Genomic DNA, 22634 nt, shown 5'->3' on the forward strand with positions numbered 1-22634 from the left:
AGAATCCACTGTTTAACAAGGCTTACAATAAAAATCTAGAAGATCCACCACCACTTGCACATCTAACCGCAACTATAAACATGGCACGTAACGAGAGGACTTTGAGGGAATATGCGCTACCAAATCTGGATATGGTTCAATGGAGTATAAAGAGGCCAACTATCACAGCCAACAATTTTGAGATTAAGCCAGCTATGATCTAGATAATCTAAAATAATTTGTATTTTCCAGGAACAATGATAGAAGATTTGAGTTAGTATCTAAAATGGCTCCTCTAGCTTTGTGATACCTTCAAATACAATAGCGTCACTGGTGATGCTATCTGTCTTCGGTTGTTCCCCTTATCATTAATCAATAACACCTTTTCTTAGCTAGATTTGCAGGTACCAGGATCCATCACGACATGGGACGAACTCACAGGGAAATTCCCATTAACAAGACGGTCTAGCTAAGAAGGGAAATTTTGATGTTTAAACAATTAGAGGGGAAATTTTTCATGAAGCATGAGAGAGTTTTAAAATGTTGATTCAGAAATGCCCACACCACAGATTTCCTGAGTGGTTACGATTGTAAATTTTCTACAATGGGTTAGATGTGCATTCAAGGTCAGGATTAGATGGAGCAGCAGGAAGTGCGTTAATGAACATAACATATAAGGATGCGTACGAATTAATAGAAAGTATGGCAATGAAATCTTGCCAGTGGCCAAATAAATGATATATATAAGACCAACGATCATCTACAATGACGGTTGTCTAGGAGGATGACAGATATCAACAATTAATAGACAAAATCAACCGAATAGAGGCTGAAAAGAATGCACTATCTATATATGGAGGAGACAAACTGCTCTTCCTCTTAATGTGAACTATATCAAAAACAAGGGTAGAAATCCCTCTTCAAATATATACAATCTCAAATGGAGAGATCACCCAAATCTGAGATAGGAAGGAAACCTAGGAGGAGGTAATAGCTCTAATCAAGTTAAAAACACTAACTATCAACCTCCTTATTTATAGAAACCTCAAGAAAGGGCCAACCCCAATGACCATACTGTATGTGTTCAATGATTGGATAGAATCGAAAGGGAAATGTAGTCAATGAGAATAGACATGAAGCATGTGCAGTTTGAGTGCACCAATTCAACAAGAACATTGACGAAGTTTGAAGATCAAATGAGCCAATTGATGAGCATGATGGGGAATATAACAAGACAAATTGGCACAGGTATTCCTAATAATACCGAAAATAATCCTCTTAGAGAATAGAATGAGCATGTAAAAGCTATAGCACTCCGATCGGGTAAAGTATTGAGTAGCCCAGAGAACCCCACTAAAGAGATGAATAAGGAGAATACTGATGATCTTCAGGAAGAACCTTTAGAAGTTGATGATGAACCTGAAATAGAGGAAGTAGTTGCACCCACAGTTGAGCCAGAGATAGAAACAATTAAAGATTCTATCGTTGCAAAGATATCGTTCCCTTCAAGGCTAGAAGAGAAGCGAAAATGAGATAAAGACGAGTTTGTAATTTTTTAAAACTTTTTCAAAACGTTCATGTCAATCTACCTTTGATTGAATTAATTGAGTAAGTTCCTAAGTACACTAATTTTTTAAAAGAAATTATTTCTAGGCGTAGGAAAATTAAGGGAGGAGAACAGATTAACATGAGCACTTCTTGTAGTGTTATTATTCCTAGACAGGTTCCCTAAAAGCTGAAAGACCCGGGAAGCTTTACAATTCCCATAAAGATAAGGAGAATTCATTTCAATAGAGCCCTATGCGATTTAGGAGCTAGTATCAATTTAATGCCTCTATCAATATGTGAAAAAATAGGGTTAGGGGACCTCAAGAATACCCAAATAATACTACAGTTGGCTAACAGATCTTCAGTGCATCCGAAAAGAGTATTAGAAGATGTGCTAGTCAAAGTGCGTAGATTTATCATTTCAGCAGAATTTGTAGTTCTAGATTTTGAAGAAGATCGAGAGATACCAATCCTGTTGTAAAGACCTAATCTAGCCACTTCAATGTCCACCATTGATATAGAAAATAATGAATTAACAATGAAGATTAATGGTGAAACGAAAGTTTCTAAATGTGGCCACCAATAGAGTGGAGAAAATAAAAAGGACTTTGGGGAGCATTGTAATGAATTATCTATTTTTAACCCTAATAAACCCAAATCAAGGGATTTACTTCCTTTAATCCATGCAGGTAAAAAGATTAAGTTCAAGGAAAGAGATAAACAAAAGAAGGTTGAGTGGCATGATGGGCGATGGACTAATACTAAAAGAACCAAAGATTCATCCTTATGTGAAATAATGGTGTTATCGGATGAATATGGTACTAAACTTGATTTTTAAATTGATGTTTAACTTTTTGTATATTGTTGTATATTTAACTAATTGTTTAGTTTAGATTTTAATTTTTATTAAACCGTGACATTCTTGAAATTGAAAATTTGGGCAGAAATAGAGTCAATGTTGCAACATGACAATCTCGTGTCGCAACACTAAGGCTAGAATCAACAGAGTTGAGAAAATCAACTCGACGTCGCGAGACAGACTTTGTGTGTCGTGACGGAAAAGTTAGTTTACGTAGAAATCCAAAATCCCAGAGTGTGTCATGACATCGAACCCTAATGTCGCAACAACGAAAAACTGACAGGGATGTCACGACACAGAACCCCTATGTCACGATATCGCTGCAACATTCTGTAGGGTTGACCCGACCCATTTGCGCAACCCAGCTGATTAATCCCTAATTATACTTGGTTTAAGCCCACAAATATTTATTTTAAAACTCCAAAACATTTATTAACCATTACTTTAATCTCTAATTCTTTCAAAATCCTCTAAACTTATTAAAACCCTAAAATTCTCAAAATCTCCCAATCTCCTTTTCTTCCCAAAATCTTTGTTTTGCAAATCTTATTTTCGAAATAGACTCACTCGATGCAAGGATTTGGAAACATAGAAAAACAAGATTTCCCAAGGGAATCTGATGAATCTGCATTTAGGGTTAAGGGTTCCTAAACTCCTATTATTCCAATAGTGTAACACTTTATACTCAGCCAGATTGCCAAGCACGAATCTTAGGATGCCACCACCGTCTCACAATATACACAGTACAAATTAGCTCATTCTTAAAGAAAAGTATTCCATTTTAACATATGCACAAGGTATGAGTCAAAATTACTCTAATCATCCTTAATACATACTAAACATACTTCAAATAATCTTACAAATATAATTAAACATGCATAGGGTTCATTTAGAAGAATTTCAAAACTGACTATGTAGGTATTGATACTAAAACAAAAGTATCGAAAATTCCTTTAAATGGTATTGATACCAATTGGAAAATCGGTTCCAAAACATCATCGAAATTATTAAATATCAAATCCCAAAAAATATCGGTACATTTATTAAAGTATCGATTATTTTACCTCGAGTTTTGATACTTGTGATAAGGTATCGATACCAAATTACAATACTAACTTCTTGCACAATGGAATATCATAGAGGTATTGTTTTATAAAACTCGAATATCGATACCTCTACTCTAGACACCAAAAATACAATAAATTATTCAACATGTAACTAATACCTCGTCAAATAAACAATAGAATGACCACAATAATAGTTCAATCATCGAAAACATGTCCGAGTAACCAAACGTATAACAAGAATAGTATACATAAATCCTAATAATTGATAAGCTATGAAAATAACCAAAAACATCATGGAAACATTTATGCAATATTTCTACAACATTGCCTTATTCCCAAAACATGAACGGGTAAATAAACACCTACAAATAAATATAAAAGACTTGCCTTGGATCACCCCTTGGAATCACACTGCTCACACTGGAATGCTACTAATCTGCAATGGATCAAAATTAGTGGGTGAGCTTAACAAGCTTAGTGAATGCCTAGAATTACTACCATGTAAACAATTCATCAAGCATTAACAAAACAACCATATAGCACAACCTTAACAGTTCCAGCTCTAATGTCATATTATACCCACTCGTGCATTATTTACTAGTTCATTTACATGGCATTACACATATAATTACACAATATTTAAGCATATATCACAATACTCATAAAAATATTTATAGATAATTTGACACTTGAGCTATGAAACGTAAAAGTGAGCTCTATCACCACTCATCAAATACACAGATCTCCAACACACCAAAAGACTCATAGAGTCGAACATATCCAAAAAAGTGAAGCATATAGTTAATGCTCTCCATCACACCAAACATGTCTCATTAAATGAAACTTAGCTCACATTCCCTAATCTCTCCAACATGTCCCAGAGCCTCAACGTCCAAATCACATAACACATATAGGTGAGTACTTACAATCCTATGGCATGCCAACTATATCCAATGGTCTCAAGGTTCACAAGCCCAAAATATCTGTTATTAACACATATATTTACTTACCATTCACTGCACTTTATCTCTGCATAATCACATTGTTAGCATAACATATTCACTATCATATGGCAAGTATACCATGTCCACAATTAACTCTTTCACAATAGCCATCATAAGCTTATTACACGAGTAGCCACAATTAAACGGGTAGAAAAAGTACGTGAAAAATAAAAGCAATTGTGAGTGAGGTACTGCGAAAAAGAAAGAAAAGTGACAAAGTCAGAACGATAGAAAACTCGTTCATTATTACACAATAAACTCCTAAGCTAATCATAGTTACTATATGATGCTGAAATTTCCTATGAGGAGACATAAGGAAGGTGAAAGAAGGAGAAATAAAGCGATGAGCGGGAAAGGGTTACTATGGGGGAGAATAGGGGACAATATGACGTGTCAAACTATTTTCATGCTTGAAACTATTTGATGCTTATTATTCTTGAAATCCATACATACCCTAAGCCTCAAAACGTTACAAGCCGAAAAGCCATATGTGATCTAGGGAAACTTACTCACAATTTGAAATCATACTGAATAATTGCATTTATGATTGTTTGTATTCTGCTAGAATAATCAAAGTACTTGTATAATTTATTGACGGATTCCTGCATTTGATACCCTTAATGCTTGTATGCTTTGTAATATACTGAACTTAAGTGTTTGATATCAAAAGTGGTAAGTCAGCTATATATTATGCCAAAATTATGCGTGAATATGATTTACTATATCATTAATGTTTACAGTTTATATGATATTTCTTTTTATGCTTTATTAATAGAATCCTGTTTTAATAATCAGACAAAATGTTAAAAAAAAATTCCTAGTCAATGAAAAGCATTTTACAATTTACACAACTCTGGATTTTTCTTTTATCTCTGAATTACAAGTTTTAGTAATCTTTTTTTCTTTTTAAATTCAGTCTTTCATTACTATTCCATGTTAAGGATTTAATGTATGTTTTGTTTTTTTTCTTTTTAGGAATGGTAAGTTGAAGTTCTTCTACGTGACATTTTCATGAAATTTCACCACCATATCTTAATCGCGTTGAAGATGATATTGTTTCCAAACATATATACTCACTATTTATGTTATTAGCAATTTTCTTTTACTCATTAAATGTTGCTTCTTTTTTGCAGAATCTCAATGTCACCTACCAAGACAGTTGGCACTCACTTTCATGAAGAAATTGTACACTTTAGATTCTACTACAAAGATTGCTTATATGAGTCTAAAAAGAGCTTTATGTTGACTAAAAGTTTAAAGAATTACTTATTTCTTTGCATTTATTATTTATATTATGCTGAAATTTATAAATAAAAGCAATTGTTAAAATAAAGTGTTTGTGATTGATTGTTTCATGCAAGTTCTTTTTACCCAAAGTGAAACTTATATCTACTCTACTTTTACTTCATTCGAAACTTAAACTTTATATGTAATTACCCTTTATACAATTATGTCATCAACATGCCATAATTTTTAATTAAAGATTCGCAATAATGTACTATGGTTATATTTCCTTAAATCCTACACTTTACATATAAGTTCTATAATATCAATTTCAATGTTTTATATTAATCAAATTATTTCCTAAATCAAGGGCTTTTGTATATTTCCTTCTTTATATCACATTCTCTTTACTTTTAATCTTAATAAATTCATGAAAACAAACTTTCGATTCTATTTTAGCTGATCATTTCTTGATAATGTAAATCGATGGTATGGTAATCCATACTGGTTTATTTGCATGTTCTTAACTACAGTGTTTTGAGTGTCTTTTATGCTTCTATATGATTTCATCAAGAGATATTTGAAATATTGAAACAATATATTATTCTATCAAAAATATAAAAGTACAAATATTAGCATTTAACAATTAAATCAAACATAAATATGAGAAAATAATAAAACATAAAAAATTTAAATATAACTAATTAAAATAAAAATAAATCCAAATAAAACTTTAATGAAGCAAAATTAGATACCCATTGAAATATATATTATGTAATATATACTAATTGAAAATATTTTAAATTGTTTTTTTAATTTTTTTTCTTTGATTATTTTATTATTCATTTTTATTTAGTCTAAGATGGATAATTTTTATATCCATTAAAACCCATGCATTGCACGGACGAAAAACTTGAAAGCGACATTTTCAACACAAATCTCTGGGTACATTTAATTTTTTACAAGACCTGTATTTTCTATTTACTAATTTAGTCCTTATAATTTTATATTTATTCTTAATTCAAAAATAACTTAATAATGTTACCTACATTAATCTCTATATACTTTCAATTACTTATGAAAAAAATTGCCTTATATTTTTTTCCTTTCTTATTTATAAAATCTTACTTTTATGAAATTAACATAAACATTTTAGTCTCCATGATTTCAGTATTTAATATATAACTTCAACTAAATATTGATAAATTGTATTATTATAGTTAAACGTTATAAATTTTGTAAAACTTTTTTATAAATAAATAAAATATATTTTAATTGATACATACAATCAAACACATGCATTACATTACAGTTTTTTGACACATGGCACTCTCTATTTATTACAAAAAATTAATAAATTATCTATTTCTTTTAAGATTTTACTTAATTGAATTACCTTCTAATGTTATAATATTAAAATTAATAATCATTAAATTATTAAGCTTAAAATATGGCGTCTTTTTTTAAAAAAAAGATACATATTGATAACAATTCTCAAATTAAAATTCTATTTTTCAAATATAATAAGAGTTAATTACATTCACTAATTAATTAAAGTAGAACAAAGATAAATATAAAATTAAAAAAAACGAATATTAACAACTTTAACAATAATAACCATATATAAAATAAATAACTTGTAAGAAATTATTAATAATATTATTTAAATTGTAATGTATCAATACTAGTACTCAAATCATGATAATTTTTGTACTATTTTAATATTAAATATTTTTAATTTAAATAAAATTAATATAACTAATTCTGAATTAGTTAAATATTTTTAAAATATATTTTGTAATTACATTACTTTTCAATTTATTAATGATATTTTTGAAGAAAATCATTAAAAAATTTTAAACAAAAACTAATACTATTAAAAATATTATTTAATATACACAACTACACGTGCATTGTTGATCTATCGTAATTTGATATGTCAAATTAGGCTCTCCATTACACTTATGGAGATCATTCTTGAGCAATTTAGATGTATTTTCTTTATTATTCTCGAGAAATTTAGATGTATTTTCTTTACTTTTGACGGGTTTTAGTTCTTAACATTAATAAATTATTTTTGTTAATTTTAAGTTATTTTTTAGTCCCAAATTGGTCAAACGCGCCATAAGGAATTAACAATATGATTGAGTGGTGTAGGAAGTTGAGGATGGCCCAGAATCGAAGCAACCACCTCTTGAAGGGGGTATCGCGATATTGAGTCATGAAAGTCGTGATACCCCTGACAGTGCTGAAGAGAAGGAAATTGAGGTCATTTCCAGTGATATCGCGATACCAATGATAGGTATCGCGATGTCGAGACCCCCCCAAGACTCCTAAGGTCAATACTGCTTAGGGTACCGCGATACCAGAGCTTGGGTATTGCGATTCCGATGCTCGACGAGGAGAAATTTAACTTCAGGGGTAGTTTTTATCCAACACCAATGCCAATCAAAATACAATATCCAGGGGCAATTTGGTTTAAAATTTTGGGTTGTAATTAGATGTTAAAAACCATATTTGGCTGAGAACTAAAGAGAGCTGCTTTATTTTTTGTTCTTTCATCTTTGTAGCTAAGGTTTAGAGTTTGCTTCTTCATTTCTAGGGTTTTTAGGTATAGCTTTAGGGTGTTAGTTGTTTGTTAGTTAGTTTTACTGTAGCTAGGTGTTATTTACCTTTAAGTACTTGGACTTTGCATTGTATTTTCATTTTTATCCCAAGATTTTAATATAGCTCAATCCTATTTTCAGTTTCTTAGATAAAAATCTGAGCTTTAGTGTTCTTGTGCATTTCCTTTACTGTCATTATCATTACTTCCAAGCTTTTTCAAGAAAAGCCCAAGCTTTTCTCATTTTTATTGTGTTTACCTTAGATACATATTTTGTCTAATTATTGTGTTTTTTTTCTTAAATATGATTATTGGTAACTAAATCTAAAGTGGGAGGTTGATGGAAATGTTAGGTAGTTAACTTTTGGTTGAGGGACTAAATTGCAAAATTGGAAATTGAATTAGGATTGACACCTCTAAGGGAAAATCAAGATAAATAAGATTGAGAGGAGATCTTACCGGGCACCAATTTGATAGTCCCAATTTAGTTGGGTGAGGTCGAGAGATAAACCGAACTAATTCATCCAACTTGGTAAAATGGAGATCGAGAGGTAAAATTAAGCCAAATTAGGAGCTTAGTGTGTAACACGCCAAACCCGATCCTTTAGAAAGATTCAAGTATGACGTGTCACTATTTAGAAATCATCCTGAATTCAAAATCAGTTCTGACAAAAGCTTTGTAAAACTTCAATGTTTGAATTAAACCATTATTGGATTAAATATAATGCTTAAATCTTATGGCATTTAAACTCAACTATAGTAACTTTATTAAACAACATACAATATTTAATATCCAAAGCATGAAATTTTACAAAGATTTCAGAAAAACAGTATTAACAAAAAGAAGTTATTTGTAGAAATTCTTTTAAAAGATACTCCTAGATGTCACCCCACGCTTCATGCATAATACAAACAAAACATTTATCTCACAATAGCAGTAGTGCTCTGGCGTAGTCCTTCAGATATGTAACACCCCAAACTCGGCCTAAACATTAGGGCCGAATCTGGTGATGTCACATTGTAACACCCCTTACCTGTATTTTACGCTGGAATAGGGTATGAGGCATTACCAAAATAAATACACTTATAAACATATTAACCGAGTTATAAAATTTCATCCAAATTAAAAAATTTCAAATTATTATCTTCGAGTCACTAATTAGGGTTTACAAGGCCTAATACATACCCATTCATATGCTCAATATATCCGTTAAATCAATCCAATATTGAAGAATCCACTTTAAGTCAGAATCAATATTAATCACAAACATAAATCTTTTCATGTTATTTTCATATATCACTAACTGAACTTTGAATGTCAATTTACGAATATGTAATTCACTAACACATTCTAGTATATACAATGTTTAATTGATGAAATCATTTAATTGAGCTAAATTCCATATTCACTCCAAATTTTCTTCTATATCCATAAATGCTTTCACTTACCATTTACCTAACCAATTTCTCGAACCAAGCTATCACACAACAATAATACATCACCTGTGCTTCATGAATTCAATGTTCTAATCTTATCACCATCAAATCCATGTCATTCGAATACTTAAAGTTTATTCAAGCATATATTATTACGTTTCATATACCAAGCATATGTCAAAATTAAGAATACGCAATCAATTCATTTGTCATTTATTTAACTAGCAAATTAATCTCAAAATTCATAACATTCCATTACTTAAGATATGCCATAAAACACTCCTTTAACATAAACTAGCACCATGGCCGAATTTTCAGTATGCTATTTATTCGCCTTTTTCTAAATCACATAGCAAAATTAAACCTATTTGCATGCTTATTTAACAATCATTCATGCCTTTAGCACACATAGTGGTAAAATCATCATTTCATGCTTATCATATGAGTATCATATATAAAATTAAACTAAGGGCATGTGTTAGTCTTAGAACACTTAATTAGACCCTTGGAAAAATGATTGTCTTAATCCGATTATAAAATCTTAGAATCAATTAATTAGAAACTAAATTTGTAAAACTATCAAAATATTGAGAATTATCCAAAATATAATATTTATTGCATTTTTATGAAATTAAACATTTAAAACATAAGCATGCAAACTTTCAAACCTTTTCGAAAACATCTCGGGCTCTAAAAATCCAAATTCAACATGACAAATTTACCATTCATGCTTTTCAAAGATACCTAAATAGTCAAAACATACCAATTCACCTATTAAAACATGCCTCAAGGGCCAATAACCAACATGCTTATTTTACCACATTTTAGCTAGTCTGCTAACATTCCAAACATGAAACATTTTTCCAACATGCATCAAAACATATCAACCATATATACCATCAATATAAATGTTCAACTAGTAATCAAACTGTAACAGCCCGTTTTTAGTGAAATTAGAACAATGGTTTTGGGACCAAAAATCTGACGATTAAATATTAATTTTATTATTATTTTAATGTCTACGATATGTTAGTAGGGTCGTATAAAAATTTTGTTAAGAAATTTTGACGTTTGCATGCTTAATTAAGTGAAAAGGACTAAATTATAAAATGTGTAAAAGTGGAGTTCTAGTAGCTAAAGGTATCAAATAGCTATGAAACTTTAATGTGAAAGGACTTAGATGGTAATTAGACCATTATTATTGTTAGTGGACAAATATGGGCAAGGAATTAATGTTTTAATTAATTTTAACTAAAGGTTAGTAAAGTAAATAACTAAGGTAAAATAGCCTAAAATGAATATATCATCTTCTTGAGTGAGATACTCCACCAAAATTAGGAAGAAAAACCCTCCATTGTCGCACCTTGAACATTCGGCTAGCTCTCTCTTGCATATAACTATAATTTTATCCTGTTTTTAATGATTTTTATGTTTTCACGATTGTTATAGCTTAATCTATCTAGCCCAAGGATTAATTTGCAAAACTATTAAAGGTTTAGGGTTTTTCTATGAGAATTTTTGCATGATTCTTAAAATTTAATGAAAGATTATGAGTCATTGTTGTTAAATAAACAAGTATTGTAAAATGATTTTTGATGAAATTATCATTTAGGGACTTATTTGTAAAAGTAGTAAAATACCATGGTAAAGTTGTGAAATGATGATTTGTATGGATTGATATAAGTTCTTAGGTAATTTGGCTAGCATGAAATATGGATGACATTGTATAAATTTCAATTTACTAGCTTAAGGATTAAATTGTAAAGAAGTTAAAATATTAGGGGTAAAAATATAAATTTGCAAAAGTATGAATTTTGGAATAAATTGAATAGTATGAGTATTAAATGGATTTAATTTTCTTATTTAGATCAAGATAAACCTCGTATGGATCTAGATTGAGAAAAAGCTAAAGCCTCGAATTAGTTGATCTTATTTTGACATCTTTATAATCAAGGTAAGTTCGTATGTTTAAATAACGATTTAATGTTATTTTGATTCATATGTCATTGTGCTATTTATCATGTAAATAATTGTGGAAATCCAACGATGTTACGACGATGATCAAGCCCTATTTGAACCTTAGGAATATATAGGATACAAATAACCTGTCATTAAGGTTACCATGTTTCGAGTGTTGGTCTTGAATGTTCTACCGATGGCTGAGGTCCTGCATTTGTTGCAGATGCTCGTCAGCTTATGTGAGTGGCATCGTGTAGCTTACATTTTGACCGTCAACTTGTGTGAGCAGACCCATTTTACAGCTCGTGTGAGCTATGATGTAAAGGAAAAAGATAGGAATGGTTTCGACCATATGTTTAGCACACTTAGTGTGAGTTTTCTCACATATCTGATGTTATTCTAAATGGTTCAACGGACATGAAAAGGGAAGGAACAATAAGTATTCCAATCGACTATATTATGAACATATGGAAATGTATGAAATGATAATGATCAATGAATGCATATCTATGTTTATGAAAAGTATGAATTCAATGGCATTATGTTCATGTAAATCTACGTTATCATGTGATAATTCAATTGAGTTATATGTTAAAGCACTAACATATGTTGTTAATGATGCTTAGGCTTGTGCTAAGCTTATGTTGGATTGAATCATATTTAAATTATAAGGTTTTTCTGAAATGGTAAGTTGTATTCATGATTTACAAACTTACTAAGCATTATATGCTTACATAGTTTTCTTTCCTATGTTTATAGATTATCAGAAGCTCGATCAGTTTGGAAGCTCGTCGGAAACCTATCATACTATCCAGCAAACATATCGGTAGTTTTTGATGTTTTGGCCAAGGTTATAATGGCATGTATAAGTAGACTTTTGTTTAAAGTTTGAGTTGAATGTTAAGTGTTGATGTTGGTATGTATATATATATATATGTTGATTGTTTAGTACCATTTGGAAATGTTTGGTTTGTCTCACTTATGTGATTTTGATGCATGTGAATAATGGTCCAAATGGTAAGTTTATATTGACATGGTATAGTTCAAGTATGGTATGTTTTGAAATGATAGCAATGTGATCAAATATGCTTATGTTTAGGTATATTATTTTGATTCTGATTGAGGTGCCTATATGGCATATTGGTTGAACGGAATTTGGACTAATGAATTGGTCATTTTGTGCATGTTTTGGTATATTTTGATGCCTTGGTCAAGGGTGCAAATGGCTTGTAGGTACATTCTTGAAATAGGTGATGGAAATGGCTTGATTTTGGCCAAATTCATGTCCACACGACCTAAAACACGGACGTGTGTCTCACCCATGTGTGACACACGGCCATGCTACACAATCGTGTGTCCCCTTTAGGTTTTAAAGGTTACAAGTCAGGCAGTTACACGGCCCAGCACACGGCCTGGCACACAGACGTGTGAGGCCATTTTGAAAGTTACACGACCTGGCACACTGGCGTGTGGCTTGGCCGTGTGACCCAACTCAGATATTTACACGGGCATGGAAACGGGCTGAGACACGACTGTGTATCCTTATTTTGATGTTACATGGCTTGGCCACACGGCTGTGTGACCCCTGCATTTCAATTTTTTTCAAACTTTTTTCTTAAATGTTCCAAATGTTTCTGATTTAGTCCCGAATTATTTCTAAAGTGTTTCTAAGGCCTCGTGGGCTCAATTAAGGGATGATATGCATGTATATGAATGGATTATGCTATGTTTATTTTATTGTTTGGAAATGTATGATTTTATGTATGTTTTTATAGTAATGCTCTGTAACCCTATTCCGGTGACGGGTATAGGTTAGGGGTGTTACACAAACAATCTATAAACAACATAAAATGTCTCCTTCCAAAATTCCATATCACGTTGCTTTTAAGAACTAACACAAGTTTAATACACCTACTTAAGATGGTAGATTCCTTTGGTTCACTTAGCTCACTTGCCTACACCTTTTGGTATTTTACTTACCGCACATTTAAAATGAATAGTGTGAGCGAAATATAGCTCAGTGAATGTTAAGGTTACTACTAAGTAAACATAATTATCCAAGTAAAATAAGGCATGTTAAAACTTAACTACACAATCATGATTTCCAAGTAGAGAACATACTTTTAGATTTCAAATACCGGACATACATACTTAACCACAACGTATAACAACATACTAATCTCAAGTAGCGTCATCAAAAGATATATTGGCACTTAAGGACCATGCAACACATATATGCTTACATATACATTGGATACTCGGATCTCTAAGCACACCAAAGACTTAATAAGCCATATGTTGTAGCTCATGACTAACACTCTCTAAACACACCACGCTGTCCTGGTGAACAGAGCTCAGCTCAACGCTCCCTTATCTCTCCACATTGTCCCATGAGCCTTAATGCTCATCACATATAACACATAATGGTGAGTACTCACAATCCTATGGCATGCCAACTATATCCAATGGTTCCAAGTGATTAGAAGGCCAATACATCACAATAACACATGGTTTATTACTTTTTTATGCATATTATACAACCATTTCACATTTTCACAAATACTTTACACATTCACTTTGCATGCTCACATATAGGTGTTTACAACACTTTCACAATGCTCATAGAGCCTCACACACTTAGGCTTTCATACATGTGCATGAAATCAGCAACTCACATCACATATATATATTAAATCACATTTCCTTACTATTTTACACACTTATACATCATCAACAAAGCATCACATAGGCATACTTTACTCAACTCAAGCAAAAGGTAAAAACACTTACACCAAAGCCTTAAGTCTCATTTCAGACCTCCTAAGCCTTTGATTAACACCCGAAATTACACTTACCAATAGCCAAACACCAGAACACTCACCTTGACATTTCCACTCACTTTTTCAGAAGCTCAACCGACTTGCTCCTTGCCTCTCTATTTGTTTGATGATAGCACCGATGGATTCAGCACTTCAAACACACCGCATACAACATACATATATGTTAGATCACATATCAAAGCACTAGAAATTCAAACAAAACAATATACTATAGCCTCTATTTTCCAAACTGAAAACTTAGCCGAAACTAGTCGAAATTCAGATTTCTCAATCCGGATATATTCTAACCACTCAAGAATCTTTCTAAACACTTATTATATTCTAAAAAGTTGATCTAAACAAATTTAGACTTAAGAACTCAAATTTACACTTTTCCAAAAAAAAATTCCATTAACAAGCTTTAAATTCAACTTTGTTATTCAATTTCTTTCATGATCTATTGATTTATGAATAAAAAACCCTCTTAATCTAGTAAAATGTAGTTGAAAATACTTTAAATAAGAGATTTAATAAAGAGATATAAGATTTACCATTTTTAAGCTCATTTCGATCAAAATTAACTGATATATGATAAATATATCTAAAATTAAGTTAAACTCAAATTAAAGACTCAAATAAACTAAAAACATGATTAGGAATAAAAAAATTACCTTAGCTTGGATCAATAATGGTTGATTTTGAAAATTAAGTGTTGTAACTTTGAAAAAACAATAGATAAATTAATAGAATTTATAAGATATTTTTGAAAACTTGGTGAATATTGGGAGGTAGGATGAAAGAAATTTCAGATCTGGAATGAGAATTTGAGAGCTTCTAAAAAAATCAAATGAATGCAAATGAAAGAGATGAACAGTGGGGGTTTATAAACTTGTAGGGAAGAACAACCAAATTTAAGAAAAATGGCTATTTGACACTCCTATCTTTCCCTTGTTCTACTATTTAGTCATGTGTCTCAATTAATCACTCATTTATTAATTATTCCAATTTAACCCTATTATTTTATTAAAAAATTCAATTTAATTGAAATTTATTCTTCAAAATCCATTTCTCCCTTTTTTTCTCACAAAAATCATTTACTAAATTAATTTTTCAAATTAATAATTCTGAATTCCTAATTTCGTACCAACCTCATCTTTTTCGAAAATTAAACCTGACTCTTGAACCAAGAATCCAGTCCACTACCCCAAAACTACCGAGCTCAATTTTAGGGTATGACACTTTTCATTGTATTCTCATTTTCATCCCAAGATTTTAATATAGCTCAGTCCTATTTTCATTTTCTTAGATAAAAATCTAATCTTTAGTGTTCTTGTGCATTTCCTTTGCTGGCATTTTCATTTCATTACTTTCAAGCTTTTTCAAGAAAAGTCTAAGACTTTCTCTTTTTTATTGTGCTTACCTTATATGCATATTTTCTGTGATTATTATGTTTTTGTTTACTTAAGTATGATTATGGGTAACTAAATATGAGGTGGGAGGTTGATGGAAATGTTAGATAGTTAACTTTTGGTTCAGGGACTAAATTTTAAAAATTAAACTAAATCAAATAGATTTTAAAACTTAAGATTGACGCCCTAAGGGAAAATTAAGATAAGTGAGTGATTAAATGCCAAAGTTACATATTTTATGTAATTAAATTGGTTAATTTATGAGAGTGCACCACTAATTTTTCCATGTTTTTGTTGAATTTTGTGCAGGGTGTAATTTGGGGCTAAATAGAAGAAAAAGGAAACAATTGGGCTAGATTGAAGAAAGAAGCAAAGAATGAGGGCCAAAGCAGAATTTTTCCAAGAATAATTAGCTGAAATTGTTGACTTAGTGGGAGATTATTTTGGGATATTTTTTATATCATGGAATATTTTTCCTTGATTTTCTATACTAGTTGGCTCTCAATTTAGCAAGGCCACTAGTATAAATAGAGGCTACATTGTTCATTTTAATCATCAATCAATTCATAAATCAACTTTCATCATTGAATTCAATCTTTTCTCCATTTTTTCTCACGTAGCATCTGTTGTTCATAGTTTCTTTTTCTTCAATTTATTAATTCCTAGTTAGCCACCTCCTTAAATCGTTTGCATTTCTTTTTTCAAATTCCCTTTTCATTTCTAGTAGCCAACCATCCATTTTAATATATTACTAAATTTCTAGCCTCCGTATTTAATTACGCCACCCATCCTTTCCACTTATTTTTTTACCTTATCCAATTATGCCCAATACCATCATGTCCCAAACCTTAGCCAACTAAACCCATTTTCAGCTTTAGGCCGAAATTAGCCTCGTCAAAACCTGTGAGTTACGAACCTGAGCTATTTAACTCCTAAAATTCCAGTACTTATTACTTCTCCGGATTAAGAGTATGATTTTGTCAACTCACAAAGTCAGATCAACATTAAGTCAAAAAAGACACCGTTTGATTTAGTGTGGTTAGACGTACAGTTGGAATTTCGAAAGGAACGTTTCTAATCGGTTTTCTGTGAACCCATTGGCGTGCCAAGTGGAGATTGCTATTTGGTTCTGTCAAGGGAAGTAGTAACCGGATTTAAATGTCCCACACGGTTGAGGGCATTGGTTCAAGCTAGGCTCTTCTAGAATGCAAAGCTGCCGGAGTTCTAAATCACGAACGTTTCGTGGTTGTTCGATCGGTAAAGGTTAGTTATTAGACGTTCCATAACTAATTTATACAAGGAAGAGTTGGTGTTTGAGGCGTCCTTGGTAGCTATAACTAGCTTATTGGAAAAGAGGAGTTCATCTAATTTTGAGGATCGGTTTAAAGACGAGGAAAATTCGTGCCTAAAGTTGAGCTTATTCTAATTAATTTTTCTTCATATTTATTTAACTGTTTTTATTATTTTGTTTTCAACTTTTTCTTTTCACGCATTTTATTTATTTATTTCAAGTCTTCAAATTTTATCCCCCCGAACTTCTTGGGCACGACAACTGCCCCGACATAAATCTAGTCAAAAGAGGAACAATTTGCAGTAAACCCAGTCTCTAAGGGATTAACCCTACTCCCTATACTGCTTAAATCACAAATTAGGCGTAGGTTTATATTGGTGGATTCGACACCCATCAGTTTTGGCGTCGTTACCAGGGACTGGCAACACTTACAAATTGTTTAAATCATCTTCATGACCAGGTCTTCATCCAGAGATCTCGAATACGACCCAGAGATCAAGAAATTAGCATGAGCACGACGAAAAGAGATAGAAGCTCTTAAACGTGTAAGTAAAACATAAGTTGAGCTAGGACAAGGGATCCTAGAATCCAACGTCGAAAAGGTGAGACAAACAATTCGTGCAGAGGCAATTCGACGTGGGAAACAAGTCAAAGTGGTTGAACCAAAGACCGGGCCACTTCTTGAAACAAAAGAAACAGAAGTTGGTGAACTAGAAAGGATGGCAAACCGAACCATTCATCAACTAGCCGTGCTCCCAACGAGCAAACACCGTTATGCATCAACTATCCAACCGAAGAAACCCTGTTCGAGTTGAAGCCAGACCTAATTCACCTTTTGCCCACTTTTCGAGGCTTGAAGAATGAAAATCCAAACACTCACTTGAGAGAATTCCACATGGTCTGCTCGAGCATGAAACCTCAGGGAGTAACCGAAGATGAAATTAAACTTTGGGCCTTTCCTTTTTCTTTAGTTGATACAGTAAGAGAATGGTTATTTTACTTACCTCTAGGTTCTATTACAACGTGGGATGGCTTATCTCGTGTATTTCTTGACAGATTCTTTCCAGCATCGCGAGCAGCTGAACTTAGGAGAAACATAGTGGGAATTCACCAAATGGAGAGTGAATCGCTCTACGACTATTGGGAGCGATACAAAAAGCTGTGTGCAAGTTGTCCTCAACACGGTTTGACCGGACAATCACTTCTTCAATATTTTTATGAAGGTTTGCTCCCTAAGGAAATGAAAATGATTGACGCTGCTAGTGGAGGGGCGTTTGTCAATATGACTTCTCAAAGGGCAAGAGCAAATTCTCAACAGTATCAGCCGAATTCAGAACCCACAAGACGGGTTAATGGGGTAAATGTTTCATCCTTAAAAGATAAGTTGGATAAGCTTACTAATATTGTTCAATCTATGCTTATAGAAAAGAAGAATCTGACCCAACTATGTGGAATATGTACTACGTCTGAACATCCGATGGATTTGTGCCCAATCCTTAACGAAAATTCAACGGCACATGTCGACGCTGTCGGAGGTCTTCCGGGACCTCCACAAAGACGCTATGATCCTTTCTCCAACACCTGTAATCCCGGGTGGAAGAATCATCCCAACTTGAATTACGGAGCTAACCCCAGATATAATCCATCATACCAACCAAGACCTCCGCAACAGCCATCCAAGCCGAGCACATCTCTAGAAGCTATTATAGAAAGACTTACCGTCGATGCTGCAAAACACCAACAGAGGACAGACGCATCAATACAGGAGTTAACTAATCAAGTAAGTAAACTCTCGATGGTATTTAATCATTTGGAATCTCAAGGTAAATTACCTTCCCAGACAGAGCCGAATCCTCGGTAGAATGCAAGTGTAATAACTCTTCGTAGCGAAAAAGTTTGGGAACTAGTTCCCGACAAAAGTCATGGGCAAGACAAAGAACGAGAAAAGCAGATCTCTGATCCAAAAGCCAGACCGGAATCAGAAGTTCAGAAACCAGTTGTGATGCCACCTCCTTTTCCAGGGAGGCTCGCAAAGGATAAGAAAGATGAGGAAAAAGAAATCTTCGAAACATTCAGGAAGGTGGAGGTAAATATCCCTTTGCTCGACGCTATTAAACAAATCCATCGTTATGCGAAATTTCTCAAGGAATTGTGCACTAGCAAGAGAAGGTTAGTAGGTAACGAAAGAGTGAATGTAGGAGAGAATGTCTCCGCAATACTGCAAAAGAAAGTTCCGCCCAAATACAAGGACCAAGGTATGTTTGCTATTTCCTGTGAAATAGGTAATGTCGGCATTAAGAAAGCCATGTGTGATTTAAGGGCTTCCATTAATGTTATGCCTTATCCTATTTATAAGTTGATTAACGCGGGTCCTTTGAAAAAGACAGGAGTAATAATCCAGTTGGTGGACAGGTCAGTCATCTATCCCGAAGGGTTACTTGAAGACGTCCTTGTTAAAGTTAACGAATTTGTTTTCCTTGCAGATTTCTACATTATTAATATAGAAGACGATAACTCAACTAATTCATCTGACACTTTTCTTGGAAGACCGTTCCTAAGTACCGCAGCGCAAAAATTGATGTTCAGAGTGGAACATTGACAATGGAGTTTGATGGTAAAATCATGAAATTCAATGTCTACGAAGCCATGAGTCATCCTAACTCATTATCAAATATTTCTAGTATCGATAGTATAGATTGTTTAACTCAAAATTATTCTGAATATCATGACTTTGATAAGTTGGAAACTGTCCTTTACAGAAGCATTGACATGGATGCTTTAAGTCGTCTCGAAGAATTATCAATTATAGAAGATCCGTTACGAGAAATTGTCAAACACTTGGAGACGCAACCATCGTTGACGAATCGAGGTAACCAACTTGAACTATTACCTTCCCAAATTAAAATGTTGCCTTCGATTTTACAGCCACCAACCTTGGAGCTTAAAGCATTACTGGACCACCTCAAGTATGTCTTTTTGGGAGAGAAAGACACCTTACCGGTGATAGTGTCAAACAAACTAACCAAAGACGAGGAGGAAAGTCTAGTTCGAGTTTTGAAGGATTATAAGGAAGCTATTGGTTGGACAATAGCCTACATAAAAGGGCTAAGTCCATCCACTTGTATGCACAGAATTTCCATCGAAGATAACACGAAACCAAAAAGAGATGCCCAGAGGCGTCTTAATCCACCCATGATGGAGGTAGTAAAGAAGGAAATCCAAAAACTGTTGGATGCTGGAATGATATACCCGATCTCTGACAGTGATTGGGTTAGCCCGGTTCATGTCGTACCCAAGAAAACTGGCGTGACAGTGGTGAAAAATTCGTCAGGAGAGCTAGTTCCTACCCGAGTCCAGAATGGATGGAGGGTTTGCATCGATTATAGAAAGTTGAATGCAGCTATCCGGAAGGACCATTTTCCACTTTCTTTCATCAACCAAATGCTCAAGTGATTAGCTGGTAAGACCCATTATTGTTGTCTCGATGGATATTCAGGATTTTTCCAAATTCCGATGGCACCTGAAGATCAAGACAAAACAACTTTCACGTGCCCCTTTGGAACGTTTGCATATAGACGAATGTCGTTTGGACTCTGTAATGCTCTAGCCACTTTTCAGATATGTATGGCGAGCATATTCTCTGATTATGTCGAGAAAATCATTGAAGTCTTCATGGATGACTTCACGGTGTACGGTAACTCCTTTAATGAATGTCTCGATAATCTTGCTAAGATATTACAAAGATGCCTAGAATTTAATCTTGTTTTAAATTATGAAAAATGTCACTTCATGGTTGACAAAGGATTAATTTTGGGTCATATAGTTTCCTCAGAAGGTATTGAGGTCGATAAAGCAAAAACAGATATTATTAACTCATTACCTTACCCCACATCTGTGAGGGAAATTCGTTCGTTTCTTAGCCATGCAGGATTTTACAGACGATTCATAAAAGACTTCTCAAAGATTGTGCAACCACTTTGCAGTCTATTACAAAAGGATAAAGAATTTGAATTTGACCAAACTTGTAAAGACGCATTTGACTTGCTGAAGTAGAAATTAGTCTCCGCTCCCATAGTGCAACCACCAAATTGGAACTTCCCATTCGAAATCATGTGTGATGCAAGTGATCAAAGTGTGGGAGCTGTTCTTGGCCAAAGAATAGGGAAAGAACCTGATGTTATCTACTATGCTTCGAAAACTCTGGATGCTGCCCAAAGCAATTACACAACCACTGAGAAAGAACTATTAGCTGTTGTGTTTGCTTTAGATAAGTTTAGATCTTACCTGTTGGGAACTAAAGTGATTATCTTTTCTGATCATGCAGCTTTGAAATATTTGGTAGGGAAGAAGGAGGCAAAACCTCGACTGATCAGGTGGATTTTGCTCCTACAAGAGTTTGATTTTGAAATCTGGGATAAAAAGGGATGTGAAAACTTGGTAGCTGACCATTTGAGCAGATTGCCGATTCTAGTGGATGACACACCATTGAAAGACAACTTCCTAGATGAAAACCTATTTTCAGCAAATGCGATTCATCTTTGGTACGCAGACATAGAAAATTACCTCATGACAGGTACTACACCTTCAGAATTACCAAGGTCTAAAAAAGATAAGATCAAAAAGGATGCTCGATATTACATTTGGGACGATCCTTACCTTTGGAAGCATAGCTCCGATCAGGTAATTCGACGGTGTGTAGTAGAAACAGAGGTTAGTTTATCTTAACTTTTTGTCATTCTTATGCATGTGGAGGACACTTTGGTCCTAAACGCACCGCACATAAAGTCCTCGAGTGTGGACTATTTTGGCCAAGTATATTTCATGACACCTTCTTATTTTGCAAAACCTGTGATAGATTCCAAAAAGTCGGTAATCTTAGCCGTCGAAATGAGATGCCCCTTACTCACATCCATATTTGCGAAATTTTCGATGTGTGGGGCATCGATTTTATGGGTCCTTTTATTTCTCCTTTCGATAATTTCTATATACTCTTAGCTGTTGATTACGTTTCTAAGTGGATAAAGGCAAAGGCTACTCGCAATGATAATGCTAAGACTGTGGTTGACTTTCTTAAAACTTCTATCTTTTCCAAGTATGGTACTCCACGAGCATTAATCAGTGACAGAGGACCTCATTTTTACAACAAGCTCGTAAGTGCACATATGGAGAAATAAGGAGTGACTCAACGAATTGCCACTACCTACCATCCACAAACAAACGGGCAAGCCGAAGTGTCAAACCATGAAATCAAGTCCATCTTGGAGAAGACTATTAAACCTAACAGAAAGGATTGGAGCTTGAGACTAAATGACGCACTTTGGGCTTATAGGACAGCTTACAAGGGACCAATAGGCATGTCACCTTATCGACTCATTTTTGGTAAACCGTGTCATCTCCCGGTTGAATTAGAGCACAAGGCATTTTGGGCAGTTA

At 33.4% G+C, this 22634-nt stretch overlaps 1 protein-coding gene and 1 non-coding gene across 2 annotated transcripts; one reads left to right on the forward strand and one right to left on the reverse strand.

The window, feature by feature from the left end:
• Positions 1–446: 446 nt before the first annotated feature.
• LOC121223905 (small nucleolar RNA R71) lies at positions 447–551 on the reverse strand. Its single transcript, XR_005921372.1, has one exon. It is a non-coding gene; the product is annotated as a small nucleolar RNA R71 (small nucleolar RNA).
• A 17764-nt stretch (positions 552–18315) lies between these two features.
• Positions 18316–19800, forward strand: LOC107911140 (uncharacterized). The gene is made up of 2 exons (XM_016839025.1): positions 18316–18981; positions 19063–19800. The coding sequence occupies exons 1-2, from the start codon at positions 18316–18318 to the stop codon at positions 19798–19800; spliced, it is 1404 nt and encodes a 467-aa protein (XP_016694514.1).
• Positions 19801–22634: the final 2834 nt, after the last annotated feature.

This window comes from Gossypium hirsutum, chromosome D11 (assembly GCF_007990345.1).
Source record: "Gossypium hirsutum isolate 1008001.06 chromosome D11, Gossypium_hirsutum_v2.1, whole genome shotgun sequence".
Lineage (NCBI taxonomy): Eukaryota > Viridiplantae > Streptophyta > Magnoliopsida > Malvales > Malvaceae > Gossypium > Gossypium hirsutum.